Genomic DNA, 24,967 nt, shown 5'->3' on the forward strand with positions numbered 1-24,967 from the left:
ATTAATAAATAATCCTAAAATCACAATGACTTAAACCAACAAAAATTTATTTTGACACATGCAAAGCCTCCTCTATTTCCTGTATCTAGGGTGGTCATAATTCATATCATGAATTAGGAAACCAGGCTGGATTTGATACTGTCTTAATATAAGGATCCTTCCATGATTACCACCCATGGGAAGGGAGAGACTAGATAGTTGAACTGGGAATTTTTACTTCCTCTGTCAAGAAATAACATATATCACTTCCTCTCATGATCTCAAATATTTTACATGGTCCTGTAAAGTGTGGGAAGCAGAGTATCTATTTCCCACGAATGAAGGGAAAAATGCACACTAGTGAATGTTGATATTGTCTACCATCTTAAATTTCTCCAAAAAAAAAAAAAATGCAATTGACTTTATCTTGATAGCAGGACCATGGCGATATAAAATTCCTATTATGGAATTTATTCTATTCCTTAAAACACTAATCTATCAAGCAGCATGTCCAAAGTCAAACTTACTTTTGTTGTGGTGGTATTTGTATATTTAACATTAAAATTAGATATTCTAACTTCCAGAGAAATTCTTCATCTCCTAACTGAAAGTACTGTAACAAACCTGCTATAAATTGCACTGCCTTTAGATTTAGCATTTTTAATATCAAAAACAGAAATTTAGGAAAGACTACATAATTAGTTCCATTAATGCCCTGTTCCCCAACATTATTATTTCATCTTAAAATCTGTCATCCAAAAAGGTGAACTTAAGTAACTTACTTCATAGATATTGATAAAATATCATAGTTGAACCCTAACCTTCAGAAGCACTTTCTCCAACATTAGAACATTTAATACTCTCTCTTAAGAAGCATGTGTGTGTGTGAGCATGTGAGCATGTGTGAGTGTGTGTATTTTTTTAAATCAGAATCCATATTAGAATCTACCATAAATCAACCCATTAATGGAATTCTTGCTATCAAATTCTTCTGAGATAGAGCTTTCTGTTGTATCTTTTAAATCTATCAATAAATTTTAAATAAATTCTTAATATTCAATAAATTGCTTCAAAACATCCACCAGAAAATCAGCTAACTCTGGGTGGTGAAGAGGAACATCATCAACTCTCTTTTCCTGTTTAAGCTTTTTGAAAATATGGTGGTTCAGAATCCTGGTACTGCTCTTCACGTTAGTAAGAGATTTGGCATTCCTTCCAATGTAGCTAGTAGAGCCCATGAGGTCAGTAGAAAACTTTTCACAGTAACATGAATTTTACAGTGGCTCTTTCACTATCCACAGGTTTCTACTAAAAGTTCTCACCTATTAACGTTTTGCTCAGGAAAGATACTTTCTACCTACTTAAAATTGTACTGATTATTTTTGAGGATTTCCAAATGGGCTCCGTGATAAAATGTCTTCTTTGAACTGATTGAAAAATCATAAGAATTGTCTTTTTATGAATACTGAAGGTAAATAACATTAACTGTCCCTTTAAGCTACACCTCAAACTATTGGATGAGATATCAGTAGTCTTTCAGCAGACATCATCTTTTACCTCTTGAAAGCTGCTCACATGCTTGGACATTAACTGATGTGTCACTTAATCACTATCTTTCCATTATTTAGATGCTTCGAAATTAAGCTTTAGAGATAGGGCAAATCTAAGTTTTAGCATGTTTACAACTTATTCAAAACAATATTTTTAATAAAAAATTGCAGTGCTTAATTTATTTTCAAGATGAGTCAGTGTACTGTGTTCATTCTCTTTCATTGATCCCATACCTGCATTGCTCAGAAACTTGCTATGCATGAACTAAATATTTATATTATCATATTTAATATATGGCCAAATTCTTAATAATAGGATAGTTTTCTTAAATTTCCAGCAATAGGGAAGTAATATATTTATTAAAACAAAAACAATAAGATTATCTTTTCTGCCAGCACAAAATAGCATCCTAATTCCTGTTAGATACGAAATCTTACCTTAACAATATAACACAGTATTTCTCTTTTATAAAAACAATTTCAAGAATATCAAATAAAATACACGGCTAATACATTCAGTTCAAACACTGTATTAGTTTCCTAGGGCTTCCATAGCAAATTACCACAATCTTAGAGGCTTAAAACAAAAGAAATATATTCTTTTATAGGTCAGAATTCTAAGAAGTTATCAGCAGGACTGTGTTCCCTTTTAAAGGCTCTGTGGGAAAATCCATCTTTGCCTCTTCTAGCTCTTAGTGACTCTAGGAATTCCTTGGTATATTGCAAAATCATTCCAATCTCTACCTCAGTTTTAATATAGCCTCCTGTGTCTATGTGTTCTCTTCTCCATTTCTTACAACACATATCATTGGATTTATTTACCCTTATAAGGCTCGTCTCAGATATAATTTCCCTAAAAATTTTGAATTCCCTTCCTCACATGATCATATTCTTATTTTTTGCAAACTGCATTTTTTTTTTCATTTTTCTTACAACACTGAAATCTTTCTTGTGCTCTGGTATAATCAATATCTCTTCCTAGGCTACTTTCTAATTATCTCTTTAACATTTTACAAAGGAGAAACTAGGACTTTGAAAGGCTAAAAATCTTTCCCAAGGTGATGTGGCATCTAATGGGCAGGGTCAGGATTGCAACTTAGGTTAGTCAGACACTAATGCCAGGATTTTACATTATACATGACAGTATTTAAGATATCTTGGGCTTTGAAGAGTTGTGAAAAGACATTGGACATGGAATTGAAGATCTTGATTCTAGACTTGCCTCTAAAGTGTGATCTTGGTGAGACCACCTAACCTCTCATTCTCAAAAGAAACTAAAATGTCTATTTTTACCATTTTTATATAAAAATTAAAAATAATATTTATTTGAAGTACCTAGGAAGGTATCTAAAAATATAATGTAGATGCCGAAGAATTGTGTTGCATCTGAAACTTGATTATGAGATCCATTTTGAACCCCCTGAAGCACCTCATCCATGATAAGTATGTAATAAGTGTCTATTATATATTAATAGTTTTTAAATCATTAGTAAGGTGTGGTGATGGATTCCATAGTTTTAAATAAATATTTCATGTCAATTTTAAAACACCTAATTTTATTTTAGTTGTTCAGGCCAAAATTGTAGTTAATAGAAGAGAAAGAGTAATTTCATTATCTGCTGCTATCCAAATGTTTTAAATAAATACTACCTTTTAAAATATTTATTTAAGATTCAGTATGAGATTTAAGATAGTTTGTTTAATAGGAAAACTTTAAAGGAATTTTTAAAAAGTAAATTGAAGGTAAAAGTAAACCAGATAAATTAGTTGCATTTTGCCTGCATCCCAATAGCTGAATATGACTAGAAAAAAAAGAAAAAAGAAAAAAAAACACACTAAAAACTTCACGTGGCCTGTCATCTTTGTGTAGGAACTGTATTATCTTTTCCCAGTTAATCCATGCTATTGTTTTCCAAATGAATACTGCATACTATCTCTTTCTTCTCAAACCTTCAGCACACCTTTCTCATCTATGTATTCTGTGCCTTCTCTAGAAATAATGATGAACTGTGCATGACCACTGGAGCCCATTCCCTTTACCAAGCCAAGGACCACTCTCTTACAATTACGCTCACTCTCCTGCTTTGTCAGCATTACCCTCTCCCATGAATTATCCCATTACTAATAACCTGTTTTGCATGCACAAACACATACCCACACACCGAGTTCTTTGACTAATCATCACCACTCTCTTCATAGCCTTGCATTTTTCTGCTTGCTTATACCGCAAAACAAAACAAAACCAACAACAACAAAAGAAAAAGTAGAAAGAAAAAGAAGGAAGGAAGGAAGGAAGGAAGGAAGGAAGGAAGGAAGGAAGGAAGGAAGGAAGGAAGGAAGGAAGGAAGGAAGAAAAGAGAAAAAAATTCCAAACTCTATTTCTTAAAAATCTCTAGAAAGGCATCTATTCCTACTGCTCCATTTAAACCATTTCTTTCAAGACATCAGTGACCTCTGCTTTGCCAAATACCCAATTGTTGATTCTTAATCTTTATCTTGCTTCCCTTATCAGTAGTACTTGGCACATTCCTCTCCTCTTCTTTTTGGAAACCCTTTCTTTACTTAGATTCAGGGTCTTTCTCTTGGTCCTTCTCAGTTGCTTTAGCTAGATCCTCTTTAATTTTCTGGCAGCAAAATATTTACAAGTCCCATTTCTTCTCTTTATACTCACTCCATAAATAGTCTCTATCAGTTCCATGATTTTTCCATGACTGCCAGCTTTTTATTTCCTCTGAAATTCAGATTCATTGATATTAGTCTGTGGAACATCCTTTACTTGGTGGCCTAATAAGTATTTCAGACTTTAATGTCTAGGTCAGACTCTTGATTTCTACTTCAAATCTGCTTCTCCCCTATCATCACATATCCCATCATAATCTTTACTCTTCTAGTCTCCTGAGTTCTCTTGTTCTCTCATCTCATTTACTGCTAACTCCTTCTCATTAATTGTGCTATAGTTAAACAGGATTATTTGCTGTTTCTCAGCCATGGCTGGCATGCTCCCAACTCAGAACCTGCTTCCCAATGATGGGGTTCTCTAAATTAACCCTTGTTTTATTTGGATCTCAGTTCAAATGTCATTTTTAAATTAAATTTATTGGAATGATATTAGCTAATAAAATTATATAGTTTTCAAGTGTGTAATTGAAAACTGTAATACATCTGTATGTAATACGTCATTTCTATATTGTATTGTCTGTTCATCACCCAAAGTCATCTATTTTCATCACTATATATCTGACCCCCTTAACCTTCTTCTACCTCCCCTCTACCTCCTTTCTCTCTTGTAATCACTAAACTGTTTTCCATGTCTATGAGATTCGTTTCTTTGTTTGTCTTGTTGCTTTCATTTTTATATTCCACATATGGGTAATATATCATATGGTTCTTGACTTTTTCCATCTGACTTCTTTTGCTTAGCATGATAGTCTCAAGATACATCCATGTTGTTGCAAATGACAGTATTTCATGTTTTCTTATGGCTGAGTAATATTCCATTATATATAAGTACTAGATCTTCTTTATACAATCATCTATTGAAATATACTTTAGTTGTTTCCATGTCTTGGTCACCGTGAATAATGCTACAGTGAGCATCAGGCTTTACAGATAAATGCTTTCAAATTTTGGGGGTTGATACCCGGAAGAGGGATTTCTGGGTCATATTCTTAATATTTTGAGGAACCTTCATACTGTTTTCTATAGTGGTTGTTCAAATGTCATTTTATCAAACAGCTTTCCCTGAGTATCCTAAAAAATTACCAATCATCTCTCTCGCTTTATGTCTATCTTCAAGGACTAATACTACTTACATTATGTTTATATGTTTTCTCTTTTCTTAAGAAAATATGAACTTCCTAAAGGCCTTAACAAAACTATTGTTAAACAATAGTTTTCAAGAAAAGTGAGAAACTATTAAAAAGAGAAACATATGTCTAACAATTGTATTTTGAATACTTAATGTTAGGAGAAATGCATCTCAGCATGAGATGGCAAGTATAAACTTCAGATTTGTTTTCATAAGTTGTAGAATTCTACTGTGGAGAAGAGAAAAATAACCTAAAATCTGACCCTGAAGAGTACTTTGAAAAAAATCTCTTCAGGTACAGTTCTGAATTATTGATCTTTTATTTCTATTTGGTTAGGGGCTTCACTTTATTTTTCATTTCTCTCTAACTGCTATATTTGTCACCCTAAACAGGAGAAATAGATAACTTATCACTAGTACCCTGGAGGAGAAAATCTAACTTGCTTTCATAAATAAGAAATAGCTGTAAAAAAAGTAAATGTATTTAATCAACTTCAATAGCATGTGTTTTGATTAGATATATTTTATCTTGGCGGTTTAACACACACATACTAATACATCAAGTACACAAATAAACACACATGGAGATATATTAGGAAAATGTTCTTAATCAATCAAATATGTGATATCCCCAAGAATTAAAATTATTCCAAATTTTAGAAGTGCACAAGTAACCGGAACACAATTGTATTTCATTTGCTTTTAAGGAGCTAAGTAACAATAATATTTTAAAAATAATCAACAAGTTCATTAAATTTGCAGTAGTATTTTACTTCTATATAGAAGTTTAAACAAAATTTTCCTTACCACACTAAGTATTTTCATTATCTTATTACTTTTTTTGTCCATTCTCTAAACAAATCACTATTGCCAGATACTCATCTCTTCTGTAATTACTATTGCTTAAGAACCTCTATTCAGAATGAGATTACAAAAAAATTATAGACATCAGCCACACTTAAAGTTTTTAATATGTCAGTTGGAATAGCTTTTATTCTGCATGTATGGTGGAAGATAGTGCATGATACAATTTTAGTTCTAACTTAAAGTATTAGAATTAGTCTACTCATGTGTTTTCAAGAGATGTGATTTGTAGAGGCTAATCTGTGTGCACAGTATTTCCCACTTTAATTAACAACGCCTCATAAAGAGAGTATGTTTTGCTAATGCTTTTGTTTGCCTAAAGCCTCTTTTGGTAAACATTGTGAGATATAAATAATTTGTTTTTCTCTTTAATATAATAATGCACAGAAAAATTTTCTTAGATTATATTAACGAATTCCACTATATCATATATTTTATTATCTGTTATATGTTTTGAAATTCACATTGATGACAAAAGTGGTCTGCACATGTTTCTAGAACTCCAACAATATAATCAAGGTTTGGTTGTTTTATTCAATTATATATCAGTATTATTTCCTTCCATATTTAGATATTACCTTTCTAAAATTTTGTTTTCTCTAAATATAAAAATATATATGCATTCTCCTTCTATCCGTATGGTCATATATAAGATAACCTTCAAGATTATTTTGATGACAGTCTGAAACTCATTTAGGAAGGCTTACATTTGATACAATTTATTAAAATTTAGAAACAAGTTTTATGATTGCAATTATTTACTGATTTTTTTTTTTTTTGAATGGAGGAGAAATTGCATAACCTTAAAGTCAAATACAAGCTCTCACTGGAAATTGAAATGCCAGTCTACGAGATGCTCACAAAAGATAAATAGCAAATACAAACCCTTGTTTAAAATATTGTCTCAAACTATCCCTAAACCCTAAAAATAACAGAAAAAATATAGGTAAATGTCATCAATATGAATTTAACCTGAAATTTTGTGAGATTTTTAAAATTATCCATATAAATATAAACTTAGGAATGAAAATAAATACTTGGGTCAAGAATAAATTTTTTAATAATGGTAACTGTGTCCTAAATACATACTTTGGTAATGTAGATGCGCATCCAAAAAAACTTTTGTGAATATACACACACACTTTGTATTACTTCTTAAAGTAACTACATGCCTTTGCCGAAAGTTCTTTTTGAGAAAATTCTGATAACAGTATTAAAATTCCCACTTAGGAGACTCTGGGCGTCCTGGCATATCATCTTTATAGATACTGCATATATTACAGAGATAGAAATTTTTTCAGGAAGAAAAGCATAATTTTCAAAGAATGTGACTAGGAATAGAGGTTTTATAGAATATCAGATAGTACTATGGTCCTAAACATAGAGAGAAAGCTATAATTATATAATGGGCAGTTTGTGACAAACTCTCAATATGGCGGTTTCAAATTGTTGTATCATAGGCTGGATAGCACAAGCAGTTTTATTATTATTATTATTTATTATTATTATTATTATTATTATTATTATTATTATTTGTGCCTACAGCACCTAGTCTTCCTAGGTGGTCTCCCATCCAAGTACTAACTAGACCTAACCCTGTTTAGCTTCCAAGATCAGGAGGTATCTGGCTCATTCGGGGCGACATGGCCATAAACCATGGACTGTGGCTGCACTGGGGCGTGAACCCAGGACTTCCTGCGTGTAAAGCAGATGTGTTAACCGCTACCCTGTGGAATTACATCCATAAGTAGTTATTTGATTATATTTTTGGCCAATGCCATATGTTAAAAATAGCTCAATTAAAAAAGTTTAATATTTCCTAATTCACATTAAAATCTAGATACTTCATTTTGTCAAAAATATTGGAAGACCAAAAACTGGGTTTGTATTTCCACAAACAATCCGATATCAGTTTAAATTCAGCAAATCTTTAGTTTTCCATTTTCCTTATATAAGCTTTATTTATTAACAGTACCTTGATGAATCTTATATTCTTATTCATTTGTGATCCCTTCTTTAAATAAGTGTGACTGTTTAATATATGCAACCTAACACACACACACACACACACACACACACACAGCCCTTCTCTCCACAATTTCTTTTTTCTATAACTTAACACTCATTTTTATCCCACGACAATTAAATTTTCATTATTTTTTAATCTTTATATATCCTTTGTATGCAAGCTTTTAGTAAAATATACTTTTGAAATGCATGACAGATTCTTGAGCATAGGCAGAGAGATGAGATTATTTCTTCTTCAACTCTTCCTTTCACTATATACTTATCATTATTAAAATTGTAACTTCAAAATCATCTATAAGATCTAATTTCATTTTTGCTCATGGATATCACATTAATAAGTTTCTAATTTTAAGACTTCTCCTTTCTTTCATCCACAAAAAAATTCCTGATTCTGATTTATTTATCCATGTCTGAAATTGGAAAGTGGTGGTGGGGGCGCAGTTTCTAGCCATTAATTTGTGTGAAAATTAATGATATTTTTTCTAAGAGAAATATCCTGCTGAATCATGTAAAATAAGACTTTTCGTAGTTTAAAAGTTACACTTTATGCTTTATGAATAATAATTAAAACCTTGAACCTTTGAATTTTAGCAATAAATCTAAGGGAAAAACTGCTACCTTATAAAGTGACTATTCCTTAATTAGACAAGAATGCTAATTAAGCAGAAAAATGCAATAATTTATATTTCCATACATGGTTTGTTTTTGTTTTCCAAAATTTTTCCTTTAACGTAGGAACTTATCATTTTGCCATTTCAACCAAAATATTAAAATAGTATTATGTGGCTCTAGTTCATTTCTTTCTGGTGATTTTTTTCCAGGAAGATTCACATTAAACATATACATTATAGGTTACAGAGGGCTCTACTAATATCAGTGTACTCAGACACAGAAGGGAAATTTGCTTATTTCATTATTCATAAAGCATTTCCTATATGAGTAAGAAAAAAATTGTTTAAATTGTATTTGCACCTCAAACATAAAGAATACAAAAATTGTATTGCATTATCATTCACAGGTAGGACAGAATTTTACAATTGTAATACTGTCTGTTCTTTATAAAAAATGCTCTAAGACCAGCTAATATTGCCTTTTGTTTTCTTTGTCTATCCTGCAAATATTAACCAACTCTGCTAGAGGTGTTTTGTTAACCTAAAAACGAGGTCGAAGTGAGAGGCCACAACATTTATTTGAGAGCAGACTAAGTATTCTGGAAATACTAGTTTAGGCAGAAACGCAAATACTGTTTTGATTAGGAGGAGAAGGTAAGGGTTTTTTTTATGAGAAAGGAAAGAGGAATAATTACATGAACAGAAGGAATTTCTATTGGTGTTAATAACTCAAAGAAGGAATTTTTACAAATGCAAATAAACCAATTCTTTAGGTATACTTAGTGGTGCTAATTCTAAAGAATGTCTTTAATTTTCAGTCTGGTAGTTAGCATGTCTGTTTTCCTGTTACCTTTGCAAAAACAATTGTTTGGAATAAGTTTGTTCGGCCCAGTCCAAAGGTTATTTTGCCTAGTTTAAATATTTCAAACGTTTGATAAGTAAGATGTACAAGGCAATTCTCTGGTATAGCAGCTCCAACTTCATATTTAAGTGGCTCCATTTTTATTATTTTTCACATTTTAAATAGAAGGTATAAAAAATAATTATAGCATTCAGTAGCACATAGCCTACATATTATTCATCTTTTCCTCTTTAAATCCATTCTATGTATTCCTACCAAGTGAATCTACACTTTGAATGTCTTTTTTAAATATGTCAATAGTCACTATTATTATTAAATCTTGTTAGCATAGATTTACCAGTCCTGTTCTATGATTAGTATATATACTTCCAAACTTTTCACCTGCTAGTCCACTATTTAGTCTCTATCTCTAGTTAAATTTGTTTTTTAAATTACCTTTTTTCTACTTTTTAAAATCTTATCTCTTACATGGGAGTGACTTTCTCCTTTTTTCCCCATGTATATCTTATTCAGACTTTAATAACCTATGCAATTTGTATAATTAATTATATATAAAATAATTTATATTTTATCATTTATTTTCAAACTACAATTTGTGATATGGAATGCAATTTTCTAAATATTAAGAATTACTTGGATATGGTTTCATAGTGTAGCAGTTAGCACATCTGCTTTACATGCAGAAGGTCCTGGGTTCACGTCCCAGTGGAGCTATCGTCTATGGTCTATGGCCATGCCACCTTGAACAAGCCTGATGTCTGATCAGGGTCGGGCCTGGTTAGTACTTGAATGGGAGACCACCTAAAAAGAACAGGTGCTATAGGCATAAATAATAATAATTAAAAAATTAATTTGTAATTTCCAACTTTATTTTAGTACATAGGTACATATAATAAATAGATTTCCAATTATATTTATCTAAATAAGATTTCAGTTTGTGACTTTTTAAAAGTAAATTAGATGCTCATTCAAGTTTCTGTAGTCCAAAAAACAATACTAACTTGTACATATTATTTGTCTAACTTTTTAGTTACATTGTATAGCAGTTATTTGTAACTCTAGCACTAGGAAACATATTTGTGCTTTATTCTTTTATTTATACCTGTACATTGTTTTATGTTATAATTATAATTGTCATTATGCTATTAATATAAATACAATTAATATGTTTTACTCTAAAAGGAGTGACAGGTAAGGGAAGACTATTAAAAATAGTTATATTTCCTGTAAGTTTATTTGTTTATATGAACTTAACTCAAGACCCAAGAAAATAGAATAAGGTAGTTCAAATTAAATATTTTTGAACTTTTATTATTTATTGTAGTTATCTTACAACTTCAGGAAAACAATATTTGTACATTAGACTTTCATGAATACCTGGCCAAAGGCAACACTTATAGAAATGCTTAGTTATTGTGCCACAACATTGAAGATTGTGTTTGCGGTATGATTCATTTCATTAAAACTACAATTATTGGTCTGTGCAAGACCACTCTCTTCTTTGTTGAATGTGTATTTCCTACTTTAATTGTGTTCAATACTTCCATTTCTAGCCTCAATCTCATAAACAACCATCATCTAAAGATTTAGAGCAAGCACTAAATTGGTCAACATTTTACATATATACATGTTCATCAGATCCTCCTACATATTAATTTACTATTGCTAGATATAAATTACCATAAACTTAGTAAGTTAAAACAACATTGATTCTATCAGAGTTTCTCTGGTTCAGGAGTTCTGTTACCACTTCGCTAGGTCCTTTGTTCAGTGACTTACGGGGCTGTAATCAATCAATCCATCAAACTATCTATCTATTTATAATATATTTATTTATTCCCCCCCCCCCCACACACACACTGCTGTAGTCTCTGCATCTTATAAAATGCCTCACAGGATTAGTACTCAGTAAACACTTATGTAGTAAATTTTAAAAATGAATAACCTTTAGTGCATCTGTTACTATTTTTTTTTCTATCATTTAAGTTTTCATCTGTCAACTGTAGCAAAATGAAATGGATTTTATTATTCTAATTTTAAACCAATCCTCAGGAGTTTTCACTAGTTTTCCATTCATGCAGCAAAAAAATTGCAGAACTAGGAATGTACCATGAATCTCTCCCATTGCAAAGATTGAAAAGACAGATTTTTTATTATAATACATCCAAAAAGTCACTGGCATTTTCACACTTTCGACTCAATCTCATTTTACTCACATAATACTGTGACTTTTGTTAATGAATTTTCTCTAAGAGAAGTATAATTTATTCATTAATTTTTTTGTGTTTCTTTGGGATGTTTAACCTTTACCAAATATGATTAGTCCTAATCTACTTCCTATGACAGAGAATGACAGAAATCTCCTTCAAACTTCCTTTTAAAATCACATATGCACTTGCTTTAGCTCTAAAACTTAGTTTTCAATTTATTTGGTTATATTTTTAAGTTAAACACCCAACAGATAAAATAATACTTGGCCTTTTCTCACATTATAGTGCTAACTCCTTTCAAACTAAATTTTTTCCTGTTATTTTTCTAAGATTAGTGAAAATAAATGTATGTCTAAGACTAGAATCTAGATGATAGTTTAGAAAACATATGTTTAATGAAAATCCCCAAAATTTGAAATTAAAATTTAATATACTCCTAATTTGGAATCATTTAACTACTTTGAAATGACATATTAAGAAAAAACGCATGAAATATGGTGCTTGCTCAATACTAAAGTCATTATGAAGAAACTAAGTTGATTTATTTCTGTAGTAGAAGCAGAGTATATAAAATGCACTAAAATTTTCTTATTGAGTAAATGCTTGTATAAACACTAAAATGAATATTCAATATGTTAACAATAGTGGATGTAGGTTTTGAAATCCACTCTCTTTTTAAAACTCTGATATTCATTTTATTAAACTAACTAGCATGGCTAGATTATTTTAACATATAGTGTGTACCTGTTGATTACATTGAATATTGGCTTTTTCTAGTAGGATACAATCTTTAATGTAAATTGAATAGGCAAATTATCTTTGTCAGTAATTTGTTTTCCTTTTGGGGAGTATTACTCCAAAAGAAAACCAGTGTCCCTCTCTTTTTTATTTAGAGTTTTTGATTAACCTACCATTTAAAAAAAAAAAAAAAAAAAAGACTCCTTTACACATGTTAAGGTATTGATTGAATTTTCCAAAGGTCTGCCAAAGTGTGTGGTTTCAGGAAATGTATTTTGAGTTAAAACAGTCTCATTACTGTTTACAGCTATTAAGTGTATATTTAAAATGTTTAAAACTTAAATGCAATACATTGTCTATAAACAGTTGAAGTAATGACAAGTTAGTCCTTCTGGATTTCTTCTCTTCCTCAGTTAAAGAATTATTTTCGCCACCATGTGTATGTATATATAGAGTGTGTTTACATATATTTTACATATATACGTATGTATATACACACACACACACATATAGGCATTATATATGTATTATATATATGTATATCTTCATGTTTTATATATATGTGTGTATGTATGAGAGAGAGAGAGAGAGAGAGAGAGAGAGAGAGAGAGAGAGAGAGAGTGTGTGTGTGTGTGTGTGTGAGACAGAGAGAGAGAGAGAGAGAGAGAGAGAACATACACCAATAAACATACATTTTGAAGTATAGAGCCAAGACGCACTCAAGCAATGTGGCATGTCAACAAGCTGTTAGCTTTTCCAGAGATCAGGTAAACCTGGTTTGTCTGGGACAGACTGGAGAGGTACCTTAGATCTCACAGTGCCCAGTGAAAACATAGGTTATTTTTCTGTCCTTACCTAAAATTAGCTTCAATCCAGCCATTTCCATCTTCAAAGAATTCAGCTCATGACTAATAAAAGAGAAATAATATCAATATCTATCTATATGTATAGTATAAATTTAAATAAAATATAAACATATTTCTTTACATAGGTTTTATATGTAAAATGAATGTAGTTATATAGATATATGTTACACATAAAATATAATATATTTTATATTATACATGAATATATTTTATTATATTTTCTGTATTATATAGGTACAATATATTTTATAAATATATATTTTATGCTATGTATAAATGTGATATAAATTACCTATAAATACATATTTATTTATAGATATTTAATATAATTTATATATAAATTATAATACAAAAAACAAAGTTATTTAGAATGACAGAATATATTGAAAAGAATCTCTGAAATTGTATTTTCTTGAAGTTCATATTGCAAAGAAAAAAAGAAATAGATGAGTCATCAGGTAATGGTTATGAGTGATAAAAACATTCTTGATGTTTGCCACTATGGTGACATAGAAGATTTCCAATCAGTCAGTTAAGGAAATTCATATTTGGTGTGGTGAGACGTGACTTTGGAAAGCCTTGTATCTTCCTTCTATTTGATAGTTTAGGCTGCTTTAAAAGAAAGTTTGCTTTATCCTAGCATGTGAATAGTATACATTTCTTGCAAGGAAAACAGAGCAATGGCAATTTTTATTTTTATAGCTCTATCTATATGTTGTTGGAGATTGGGAATACCTGAGTTTAATTGAACAGACTGATGAAGAGCAGATGTATGTGTACAGCTCTCACTTCAGTGAGAGATTTTGGCTTTCTTCTTGACACAGCATTAATATGGGATTTCTCATCTCAATATCATCAGTGAACTCCAAACTTTGATATATCAAAGAAATTAGTGATTTTTCACATAGAAATCAGGAACAGAGGCTAAAAAAGAGAAAAAAGAAAGAGAAGAAGAATGAGAAGGAAGAGGAGGAGGAGGAGGAAGAGATGGAAGAAGAGGAGGAGGAGGAAGAGGAAGAGGAAGAGGAAGAGGAAGAAAAGAGAGGAAGAGGAAGAAGACATAGAAGAGGAAGAGAAGGGGGAGGAGGAGGGGGAGGAGGAGGAGGAAAAGGAAAAAGAAAAGGAAAAGGAAAAGGAAAAAAAGAGAAAATTCGACATTGTCAAAAATGTACTAGAGGGGGAAGTGCTGTGATGTCAACCTTGGATGCTTTTGCCATGTTTCACAACAACCAATCCAGATGCAAGCAGCAGAAATAAACACGACAAGGGCAGGACTTTATCTATTGCCAGCTTTTGGATTTATACTTACAAATGAAAGGCAGTGAAAGGTCTTTATTCTCCTTCTGGGAGATGAACAACAATCTGTGTTCAGGGTAGTAAATATTGTTGAGGGTGCTTCCAGAAAGGATCGTTGGAATAGTTCCCTTTCAGTTATGTTGTCAGAAAGTATTTTGGTTGCTTTATATAATATTACTTAATTTTCTGAGTGAGAATTAAGTGTCAAGTGACAGTATAAAATTTTGAACATGCAAACTGGTATTTTCATGTCACTTACTACCTTTCAACATGGTATATAACTTACTTATGTTTTTTTGTTTATCTCTCTTCATGTTGCTGGAATGTAAGATTTATGAGAACAGAGATACAAGTGGGCTTATTTTACTAATATTTTTCAACTTTTTAGAAGAGTGAATGATACCCTAGAGACCTTCTATAAGTCCTTGTTGAATAAATGAATTTCTAAGAACATCGAATGCCAGACAAATAAATATGAGCTTTATCTGGTAGAGAATACAAATGAAGTGAAATTCAAGAGTGAAGTATTGTATCTTGAGTAATGTTGTAAAATATTAAGTCTATGGAAAATATATCATAAATTTCATGAGCTTCAAACCACTTACATGTAAGATTATAACATAATTTGGAATGCTGTTTTTCCCCAGTATTTTTGACAGTAGAATACTATTTCTAAATGACTATCACAAAACTTTTTTTTTATTAGATATGATAGAGTGTTGAATATGCCAATGAAATTATCTCCTGAAAAGAAGTTATGATCAACTTATTTATAGATCAGCTACATTCCTTTATAGAACTGACAAGGTCTAGATTGCTAGAGCATAACAGTACTGACCAAGGAGAGTCGAAGGGAAAATTTGTACTCAGAGAACATGGCAGATTTCAAAAAGGAATTTATAATAAAGGTACAACACCATGTTGGAAATGTTGCTTGAAATGCCTTTCGTTTATCCACAATCATTTAACAAGATTTGTGGGTTTATCTGTAAGAACTCTTCCTGAAGTTTTAGAGATTGTAAAACTAGTAATGAAAAGAGTTTCTTGTCTAGTGTCTGATTTGTTTTACATTATTTGATGACAGAAGTGCTACTATTTCCTCATTAGCACAATAAGTGTATTAAATATTCTAGTCTTTAGTCTTTTGAATGGAGAGTATGGCCTCTTTTCATTATATCTTTACTGAATTTTCTTATTAAGTTATATGTGCTCTATATTTTGAGATATCAGGTAGACATGGTGAATCATAACTTTTAGGTTGCTGTAAATATTGAGCCCATTGAAATGGTTAAAATTGTTTTGAAAATAGTGAAAATATAAATTGAGTAGTAAAAATATAAGATAGAAAAGTTGTTATATTTCTCATTATTCAAAAATAAACAAGTGTGACACATTCTTCCAAATATTCTTATTACTCCAAGTAGTAAGAACTATTATTTATTCTAAATGATTTTTATACAAGTTTTTATTGTGATATTTTCTTAAGTAAAATTATAATCTAATTAAAAGATATAAAGGATTACAAATCAAGAAGTTCTTTTTCTGAAGACATAATAATATCGATGGCTTTAATGATTTTAAAATTATGACCCATTCGGTTGTTTTCATCTTGAAGGCTATTAAATGAAACGAAATGGTTTGAGTCTGAAGCAAAAGAAAATAGCATATTATGAAAGCATAATACTAAAAACTAAGCTACTAAGAGGGAAGTCAAGTAAGTAGATTAAAGACCCACCCACAAGGGAATGCACTTTGTTCTTTTGTCGTTTGGTAAAATATTATCTTCCTTTAATTTTTTACTAATAAATACCCTTTAAGTGTTTTTTTCTTTATTTTTTCATTATTCTTTCCATTTCTTTATGTTGTCACATTAAAAAAAAAAGCCATTATTCACATACTTCAGATTTGAGACAAGGAATGCATTAAATTTTCCTAGGTTTCAGGGGAGCAAGACAGCAAGCTGTTCTAGGTCTCCATGTTCCTTGAAATATTTGAGCCATGTGTTCTGGACATTTTCTAGTCCTTTTCTGTAATGGACTAAAAATATTTCCTTTGTTTATTCTGAAGAAGTTTATCAACAACTAGTCTAGGAGAGACAATCCTGGGCAGGAGTCATAAACCAAAGGATCTCAGAGAATAATATGGTTAGCCAGAAGCATTTAGTCTGTAAGGAGAATTGGACAATATTTAAACACTGAGCAATCTCATATGGAAATTTGGATTCCTACCATCTTTTTTAAAACTGGAAGACTTGGCAACACTGGTTTGCATTTCCACAGACAACCATTGACAAAAGCTGAGCACCAGCTAGTCTCTTCAGACAAATTCTGTACTCCACAGTTTACCATGACTTTCCTCATCCTATTGTCCCTTTAGGCTAATTCACTCTTTTCTTTTGTCTTCTTGTCCCCTGTAGCCATTTGAGTTTGGAACTTCTGAATTAGAGGAACAGAGTTCCTATCCCTCTTCTACAGTGATCTGTAATCAGAGTTATTTTGAGCAATTGAATAAATCCTTCAATTTACAAAGAAACTGAGAGCACATCATTTTTTCAAAGAGATTTTTTGGTGTGATCACTACTAATATCTCATTCAATTTCTTTATTTGCTGGGAGCTTGCAAAGAAAAATAGATAAATTAAAACAAAATTTATCCAAATTTTTCAAAGGACAGATGTAAAAATTGATGGATTATGCTTAAGTTTTAGTTGGCATAGTAAATCAATCTCGTATCACTGTACTAAAAAGAATTAGCATTTTAATGATTGATTGTGTAAACAAATGTAGGATACTAACAACTGGTTTACCATCTTAAATTGCTGTGGGACAATTTACACTTAATAATCAAACTATTCTATAGAAAAGAAAAATTTCATAATTTAAATTGGTTAACACTTGATTCACTCACAGAGTCTCAATTTTAAAGAGAGTGTAGTTCTGATGTTATCGTATGTTAAATTCTCAATTTACTTGCTTACAAAGTAAGTAACAGAGAAGATGTCTTTCTCAGAGATTACTTGTCTGCAAATTCCTGTGGATAAAGAGTTCCAGTGTGTTACTTTGAACAAGTGTGTTACTTTGTTAATGGACAGCATGGCACAGGTAATTAACTATGAAGTCATTAAGACTTTGCTGTGACAGTTGTGTTTACCTATAACAGATTAATGAACCTGTCAAATGTTTCTTTCTCACTCTTGTTATTTCAGATCAGCCTTGAGTGGAACTTGATAGAAGATGTTACAACAGCTTTATCTCTGGAAATGGTTAGCCTCTGGGATTATCCTTGGCTCTCTCTCCGCAATCTGCTTTGGACAATATGATGATGGTAAGGCTGCTTTTAGTCTGACCTTTATAGTTAGCCAGGGTTTCTGTTATTAAATGGAAAATGAAACACACCACAGAAAGGAATAATGCTAATTTATTGTTCATTTTTAAAGGTTACTAGGTCTGTGCAATAATTTACCTTAATTAAAATGCTACAAAAATGCTACAAAAATCCAGTGCACTTTGTTTTCTTAACAAGAATTGCCATGTGGTAGAAAATCCAATGCAAGGCCTCTATTTGAAAACTTATTCTCACTAAGCAAATTCTTAGTGCTATTAAAGAAAAACATTAAAGAAAGAAAAATAAAGGCATAAATATGGAGAAAAATATTAAATTCTATTTACTAACACTTGGACAAACACAAATAAATGGTCCCAAGTAAAGCTTAGTGATATCAAAAAAATACCAAAATTTCCAATGAGAAAAGATCCTTGAAGGAGCAAAAGTAGATGCCATAACTGATTTTAGTGTTAAGCACTTTGTGTATTACATTATTTCATCCCCCTCTAATTTATTTGGAAAGAGTGAAAGATATAAAAGACTCGGCATTAGACTTTGTAAGTAATTTCCTTCGAAATGATATATTAGTCATCAAGTTCCCTATCCCTAGAGACTATTTAACATATTATGTTTGCAGTGGCCCAAATGTGCTTGTCTTAGAATTTTAATATTGAAGGACCCTGTCTTATAATACCACATAATGAAATTTAAGATATATGTAATACTTTAAGTTTAATAGAAGAAAAAAATGGACAAAGTTTCTCATCCTAAAAGTAGCTATTCTAGAAAGATTCCTTCCTTCCTTCCTAGCATAGGGAAGGAGGTACGAAGGAGGAAGGACGGAAGACTGCAGAGACCCCCAGAACGAAAGGGGGAGGGGCGTCGTTTTAGGCGGTATGGAGTGGGTCTGGGAGTGGAGGGAGGGAGGTGAGTTAGTTCTTTCTTTTCTTCGTTTCTCTCTCTCTCTCTCTCTCTCTCTCTCTCTCTCTCTCTCTCTCTCTCTTTCTTTCTCTCTCTCTCTTTCATTCCTTCTTAATTTTCATTCTTCTTACTTGACATTTGTTCAGGATTCAGGGTACACAGGCAAGTAACCATCTCTTAACCTTAGTTGTCCTGTTATCTAGTTGCTCCTAGTGGCATCAGAGGTTGAGAATTTTGTTAATGCTTTACTTGGCTAAATTGAATGATATGAAGATAAATGAATTAAATTTCCTTTAACCAAAACAGTATTCAAATTCTGCACATATTAAGATATGCTCAGCCTTCTGTAGTTGGGGATTCGTAGAGTAATTCACAATAGCAACTGCTTTCAACAGCATAATCCCTTGAAAAGTTCTACTAATTAGCACAATATTTACTTCAAGTGCATTTAAATTTAATGTTCTTGTCATTGACATTTATGGAAATTATGACTCCCTAGTCTAACAACAAATTTAAAAATGTAACAATAAAAAATAATGTAACTACTGCTTTGAAACAAACAAAAAATCAATGAAACTTAAAAGAGCATGACTTCATATTAAAATAATACATTTTAAATTGTACCCCAGGAATAGATAACAAATAAGCATGCTGAAATTTCTTTATGTCATAAGGCATTCTATATTTTATGCATATTTAGTGCTCACATGGAGCAGGCAGGGAAGGATTCAGTTTCTTTGCTAACATTAGACATTCACAAACCCTGTACTTTTTAGCAATGCAATTTTGGCTATCAGAGGAGCTCACTTCTATTTGAACCTGTGATGTTATAAATTGGTTTCCTTAATCTCATTCTAGCTCTTTATTTTTCGAAATGTGCTTGCATAACCTCCAAAACAAGATTATCTGTCGCTGTTGGCCATCACATAATCTACTTTCTGAAGCAGCATGGAAATTCACACCTGCCGAGTGATAGTTTACAGTTAGGCTTCTGCATAATGTACTCATGGATGCCTTTGTTTATAACCACAGTTAGAAAGTTATCTCAGTTCTTTCCTGGAGATATGAGACTCATTACTTAGGAAGACTGAAGGATAGAAACTATGGCAAGAAATGTAAATTTTGTATAGCGTTTTACAGAGATTTCTTTCTTACCTTTATATGCTTTTCAGTATTCCTTCCATACGAGCATCTTCAAATGTGGCCCTAGTGACAGTAATGATTCTTTTCCCTTAGGCCTCTTCCAAGTCTTTACTTCTCTCTGGCTCCCCTCGGTCAGGGACTTTGACTTCACTTTTATTTTATTGTTCATGAAAATGGCTTTCATAGTTATCTTTTTTTTTTTTTTTTAATCCATATAAAGTTGTGAACTCATACTATGCAGGAATAAAGGCAGGACTCGGTGAAGCATGATCAACACAAAAAATAACACTTGACTGAATGTGTAATATTAATTTCTTGAACAATTTTTTTTTGTCCAAATGCTTGAGGATGCAGGCGTGTGGTTAGGTTGAATGAAGACAATGGTGATAGTTAAAATAAGGATAGAAACACGCAAGAAAAGATAAAAATGAAAACGCTTTTGACATAGATAATTCACTAGTTGGATTAACCCGTTTTGATAGTTGACAACTGATTTACATACATAGAAAAAAATGAAGGAGAAAAATTGAAACGACCCTAAGGCAATTAGTATAATAGTCTAGGCTTTTCTTTTATTAAAGAATAAGATTCTTCCGAACTTTTAATTAAGAACAGTTTCCTTTTGCTTTTCTATTTATTTTTTTATTTGGATATAGGAAGTTGGAAAGAAAAACAAATAAAAACTATTTATTTTATAAATACTTTATCTTAGAATCTTCTAGTATTATCCAAATATGTGAAACTTTCTAAGAAAAATCTTTTGTTTAATTATTACTTTTAATGTTTTATAACAAAATTTTTGCTTGAAAACTTTGGCTAAGATTTAAATTATTTTATCTTTCTCATTAAAATTGCCAGGGTAAGTTTTTAGATTCAGTAATGAATTTGTATATGGCCTATTTTGTTATGGACATTTCACTTGCTGGATGATGATATGTCTTAGCAAGCATTAGTAATTGAGATTGATGATATTTTATTAAAAAGTCATAATTTAGCTAACAGAAAATCAGAAAACCTAATCCTAATAGATGTATAGTTTATGGTCTCCTGTTGCCCACTCAAGAGAGCATTAGGACTGATATTTAGCTATAGTTTAATGCATTATCAATCCTGACATTTTTGCTTGAATGGGATTACGTGCCCTGATCCTAAATTGAGTGTAGAGAGCTCAGGAAGGAGGTCCTTTGGGAAAGAGAGGAAGCAGAGCCTCTGCTAAATTGTATGTCATGTAAAATAAAAGATATATAAAACATATTCTTTGTTTTAACAAATAACATTATTTACAATGAGGTAAGTAAACCAAGTTGTGCACAGGGTTTGTATTTTTGTTTCTTTTGTTTTGATTTTGAGTTCATAAGTGAACAATGAAATGAAGGGAGAGAGAGGAAAAGAGGAAAATGATATATGGGTGATGGGCATGTTTTATTATTTCCTCTGCATTTTTAATTATCATATTTAATATGTATCACTACCATAATCAAATAGGAAAAGTATTTATTAAAAAATTTGTATTATAATAGTATGACTAAGTTTTAACCAAAGTGTAAAAGTTTTAAAAAGGTATGTATGCCAATATGTCTGTGTCTATGTGTCTGAGAGAGAAAGAGAGAGAAAGATAAAGAGAAAGGGGTGGGGGGAAGGTTGAGATTTTTCCCTAAGTGTGCACAAACCATAAAAGCCAATAGGAGTTCATTAAAGAAAGAATTTTTTCTGGCTGCTCAAGTGTTTAGCCTGGAAGCCAAAACTCTTCTGTCCTGGCCTTGAGCTATTACATAAATTAGTATATATCTATAATGTGGCTGGAACCCTTACATAGCACGTAGCGTGCAACAAGAACAATTATAAGAAGGGACGCTGTTTTTAACCTCAAAAATCACAGTACTTCCTAAGGCTCAGTTCCTTATAGATCCTAATAACTCTCTGAAATTCAATTTTATACATTTTAACACACCATCTAACATAGAAGGCCATTGCTTATAAATAATTATACTTTTAAAATTTATTTACATATTGATTTATAAATGAGTATTTTGTGTTCCTGTGCAGTGTTTATGTATTCTTTCTTTATATTTCTTCAAATTTACAAAACACTTTGAAGACAACTTTGTTAAATTACATTTTATTCTTAAAAGTATTAATGATTGTAGCCTTTCCTTGGAAAGCTTACTAATTCACATGAAACATTAAGTGGAGTTTGAGGAGGAACATTTTCAGGTTCATGTTCATGCTCATTGTTACATAACCCATGGAAGGTCAACGATGAGATACACAAGTCAGCCAATTAAAGATGTAACCAAGTTCTAAGAGCTAATGCAAACATGTTCTAAATTTGACACTAAAAACTTGGAAATTTCATTTTTATCAATTCATTCACAGGTCATGAAGTAGAGCGCCACTGAATTATAATAATTAGAAGAGAATGACATACAGATTACAATCTAGATAATAGAATGATAAGGAAAATATAACTATCCAATGACTAAAGCACTTGCGTTTCTGAGCAAGATGGTTCACCCCTACAGATGCCTTAATAAGAGATGGTTAAAGAAGAATTAAGCAATCGTAATGATTCATGTTACCAGGTTACTATAGGCTCTTGCATGGGGCACTGTTATAGCAATACCTCTGCCTCATGGACTACATACTCTATTTGTGGAACATTCACTGTTTTAAAAATATCTCATTCTTCCAGTTTGTTATTTTTCAGCCTAATTCAGTTAGCTTGCTCTTGTTAACATTATCTTTCTCTGAACATAGTACAAAGCAGTAGTTTCTTTTGAGCCCATTTCAGTTATAATTAAATTAAATTAAAGATGATCATTGAAGATTATACCTAAGTAATTTCAATGGACATTTTTGTCTCTGAAACTTAACTGCTTAAGACAGCATACATATAAATAGAGCAAATATACATGCACACACAGAGACAGACAAATATATACACATACATGTAGTATATAGGTAATACATGTTTTAGACAAAAATAAAACCATGTACAGCATATATGGTTATACAACTTTTTACCTAAATATATTATAGATATCCTTCTTTGTCTACTCCTTTCACTTATTCTATTTTATAGACTTTGTTTTTATTCTGAGAGGTTAAATTAAAGTTTTGAGAGTAGCTGTGTTTTTCTTACAGGTTGACTTAAAAATCCTAAAAGTTTGTATTTTTTGAGCTTTAACTATTAACTATTATATTTATAAACATTATGTATATTATATTGTTATATATATTATACATTAGTATTATTATAGGACATTTAGAATGGAATGACAAGAAAGAACATTGTTATTCACAATTCTTATTCTAATACACTTGACTAAACTAAATTTCATCTTCAGACGAAAGTTTGAATGTATTATCTTTCTTAGGTTGTTCTCACATTTGCATTTCTTATCTCCTCTTTTCTGAAGGTGGGTAATCTTGTGGATCCTTGTATCCTCAAAATGAATTTAGTTTTAGCGCAAAGGTTTGAAAACATGTCTTTATTGTTTCAGCAACAATTAAAGCTTTGACTTCTCTAAGCTCTGACCTTGTGCCTAAAAGAATTACTTCTGTACACTCTAGTAATAGGCTCACTTAAACCCATCTGTATAACCTGGAAGGCCAGAGAGCTAAAGAGCTAGAAAAAAATAAACTCTGATAAACAGAAAAGCAATTGTTTTATTTAGAAGGTTCTTTCTCTGCTAACACACACACACAGGTTATTTCCAAAGTAACTTAGAATAGCAAAGTATTGATACTTTAGATAATCTCATTTGTCTTGTTAAAACAGAGAAAAGAAGTAAGAGGTCTAATTCAATGTCTAAGCAATGTATGCAGATAATATTTATGATAACTGGTAACTGGTTCTAACAGTATAAAAAAATTTAACCCATCGAAAAATAAATTGCTCACATTCTAACTGTATGAAAATGGAGAATCAATTTTAACTGTTCTTAATAAAAATTGAAACTGAGCAAAGTATGACTATACTTTTGCTTGGTTCAGAGTCATTAATGACTCATAGAACTCATAATAGAGTGGCTTTCCTTACTTGAATCCTTCTCTGTCAAATCTCTGTACCTGTTACCACCACTTTTTCACCAATTTCCTTAAGCTCTGCAATTTCGTTTTTCTCACAACTCCACTAAAACTGTGGTCTCTAAGGCCTTCGATGACTACTTTCTTAGGCAAATCGTATAATTGTCTAGTGTTTCAGCTAACAGCATTATTGATCTACCTTCCTACAACTTTCTTTTTCTCAGAGGCTCTTTTTAACTGACTTTTTCTGATTATCTGCATATCAGACTTCTCCGTCTTCCTGATAAATATTCTACCTTTTCCTATTTTGTAAACTCAAAATTGCCCCACTTTTGCTTATATTTCTATAAGGAGACATATTCTATAATAAGCAAATTTGGATATTTTCTGATTATTAAACCCTCTTCTCGGTCATTTTCTATTCTCCCTAACTTTCCTTATACAGTACATTAATCGAACTACATATCTGCCTCATTTATTATTACCTTTTCTCTAGTCTACATTCTTAATTCTCTATAGGACTTTTGTTTGGTTAACATTTTCTAGAATATCAACTCTGGAAAAAATATTAGACAATCATTTCATTCAGCTATCATAATGAGATAGTCAATACAATTCGATCTGTATAATAATAGATTTAGGTACAGGCAAGTGTTTTAGGAAAAAAGTAATAGAAGATCTGCTGAAGAATTTGGGGTAATGATAATCAGAAAATATTTGGAGGCCAAATTTTGATTTT

At 31.3% G+C, this 24,967-nt stretch overlaps 1 protein-coding gene across 1 annotated transcript in view; it reads left to right on the forward strand.

The window, feature by feature from the left end:
- Positions 1-24,967, forward strand: part of PCDH15 (protocadherin related 15) — a gene marked incomplete in the record, with an annotated part of 701,567 nt that overhangs the window by 95,784 nt on the left and 580,816 nt on the right. Inside the window, 1 exon segment of the mRNA XM_036222126.1 lies at positions 18,017-18,135. Within this exon segment, the coding sequence (XP_036078019.1) occupies positions 18,045-18,135 (91 nt within the window).

This window comes from Rousettus aegyptiacus, unplaced genomic scaffold (assembly GCF_014176215.1).
Source record: "Rousettus aegyptiacus isolate mRouAeg1 unplaced genomic scaffold, mRouAeg1.p scaffold_m13_p_6, whole genome shotgun sequence".
In the NCBI taxonomy this organism is placed as follows: domain Eukaryota; kingdom Metazoa; phylum Chordata; class Mammalia; order Chiroptera; family Pteropodidae; genus Rousettus; species Rousettus aegyptiacus.